General features: G+C 31.9%; 1 protein-coding gene across 1 annotated transcript in view; it reads left to right on the top strand.

Annotated features, from left to right (window-relative positions):
- Positions 1–1459, top strand: part of LOC107671790 (protein unc-13 homolog B) — an 86335-nt gene that overhangs the window by 80891 nt on the left and 3985 nt on the right. The window contains exon 39 of the mRNA XM_016464762.1: positions 84–231. Coding sequence (XP_016320248.1) covers positions 84–231 — 148 coding nt within the window. The remainder of the gene's footprint in view (positions 1–83; positions 232–1459) is intronic.

Raw genomic sequence — 1459 nt, 5'->3', positions numbered from 1 at the left:
TATTTTGCAGAAGAATTCACGTGTGTGTGTGTGTGTGTGTGTGTGTGTGTGTGTGTGTGTGTGTGTGCATGTGTGTCTGACAGCAATACTTCCACGCAGGCGGTGTGGGTCTGAAGAAGACGTTTCTGGAGAAGAGTCCGGATCTGCAGTCTCTGCGCTATGCGCTCTCTCTCTACACGCAGGCCACGGACAAACTCATCAGGAAGTTCATCCTGTCGCAGCACACTCAGGGTACGCTCTGTCCGCGCATTGCATTCTGGGATCGTCTGATCTGTGTAACACACATGCAGTGCTGCTGCTTTAGTCAGAGCGAGGGATCTTATAAGACTGTTTGGAAAAGGAAAATACCGTCTAGCTCACTAGAGTTCAGAGTTACACACTCTTTCTTTGGTTTCTTTTCTTCTCTGTTGTTTTTTTGCATCTTCAAATACAAAAATGCTCAATATTAAACTTTTTAGTTACAGAATCTATAAGTGGCTGTATACTAATTATAGATGACTAAAATAATGAAATTCCATAATCTTAATAACTGAATGTTGGTCATGGTTTACACTTTTTATTAACAGTGAATTTACATGCCTTTTCTATTTTGTAATTTTTTTTAGACATGTTTATTTTTTATATAGTTATATTATATTATAAGTTATATATTGTCAGTTATATTATATAAAGGTTTATATTAAATGAATATGTTATAGTATATTTTAATATAACATTTTATATAACAAATTAAATTACATTTTTAAATAGTTACATTTTGCAATATAAGTTTTTTATCAGTTTTTACTCACAAATAGCAATTTATTTGTCAAATTATAAATGCATAAAAAATATATTAAAATCTATCACATTTAAATAAGTTGAATAATTAGTTATAATATGTATTGTCAGTTATAATATATTATTCTATGAAGTTTTGTTTAAAATATATATTAAATGTACTGTAATATATTATATTATACATTGTAATTACTTTTTAATTACTTTTTATTCACAATTAGCAATTTATACAAATATAGAGCTTGACAATGTATACTTTTTTTGTTGAATTCTAACAAAATATTAATATAAAATATATTAAAACACATGACATTTAAATGACGTGAATTTAAACCTTTTTTGTTTCATTTTAAAGGGGTCATATGATGTTGCTAAAAAGAACATTATTTTGTGTATTTGGTGTAATGTGGAGCGACGAGACAAAAACATTAAAACCCATTATAAACGAGGCATTTGTTGCATCCAGTGGGGACATAATTAAAGATTATAATGACTTATACTGTCTTTTTACGCGTTGCATCGCATCACACCGCATCGCACCGCATCACATCGCATCGCACCGCATCACACCGCATCACACCGCATCACACCGTATCACACCGTGTAATCATAAAACCATGTCTGCATTTGTGACCGGAGAAATGACAAACAACAAGCGCTACTCTACACTGCTCAAAAC

The sequence above is a fragment of the Sinocyclocheilus anshuiensis genome, unplaced genomic scaffold, assembly GCF_001515605.1.
Source record: "Sinocyclocheilus anshuiensis isolate Anshui unplaced genomic scaffold, SAMN03320099.WGS_v1.1 scaffold1491, whole genome shotgun sequence".
NCBI lineage: Eukaryota > Metazoa > Chordata > Actinopteri > Cypriniformes > Cyprinidae > Sinocyclocheilus > Sinocyclocheilus anshuiensis.
Note: the sequence above shows the minus strand (reverse complement) of the source record. Positions and strands in the feature narration are given on the sequence as shown.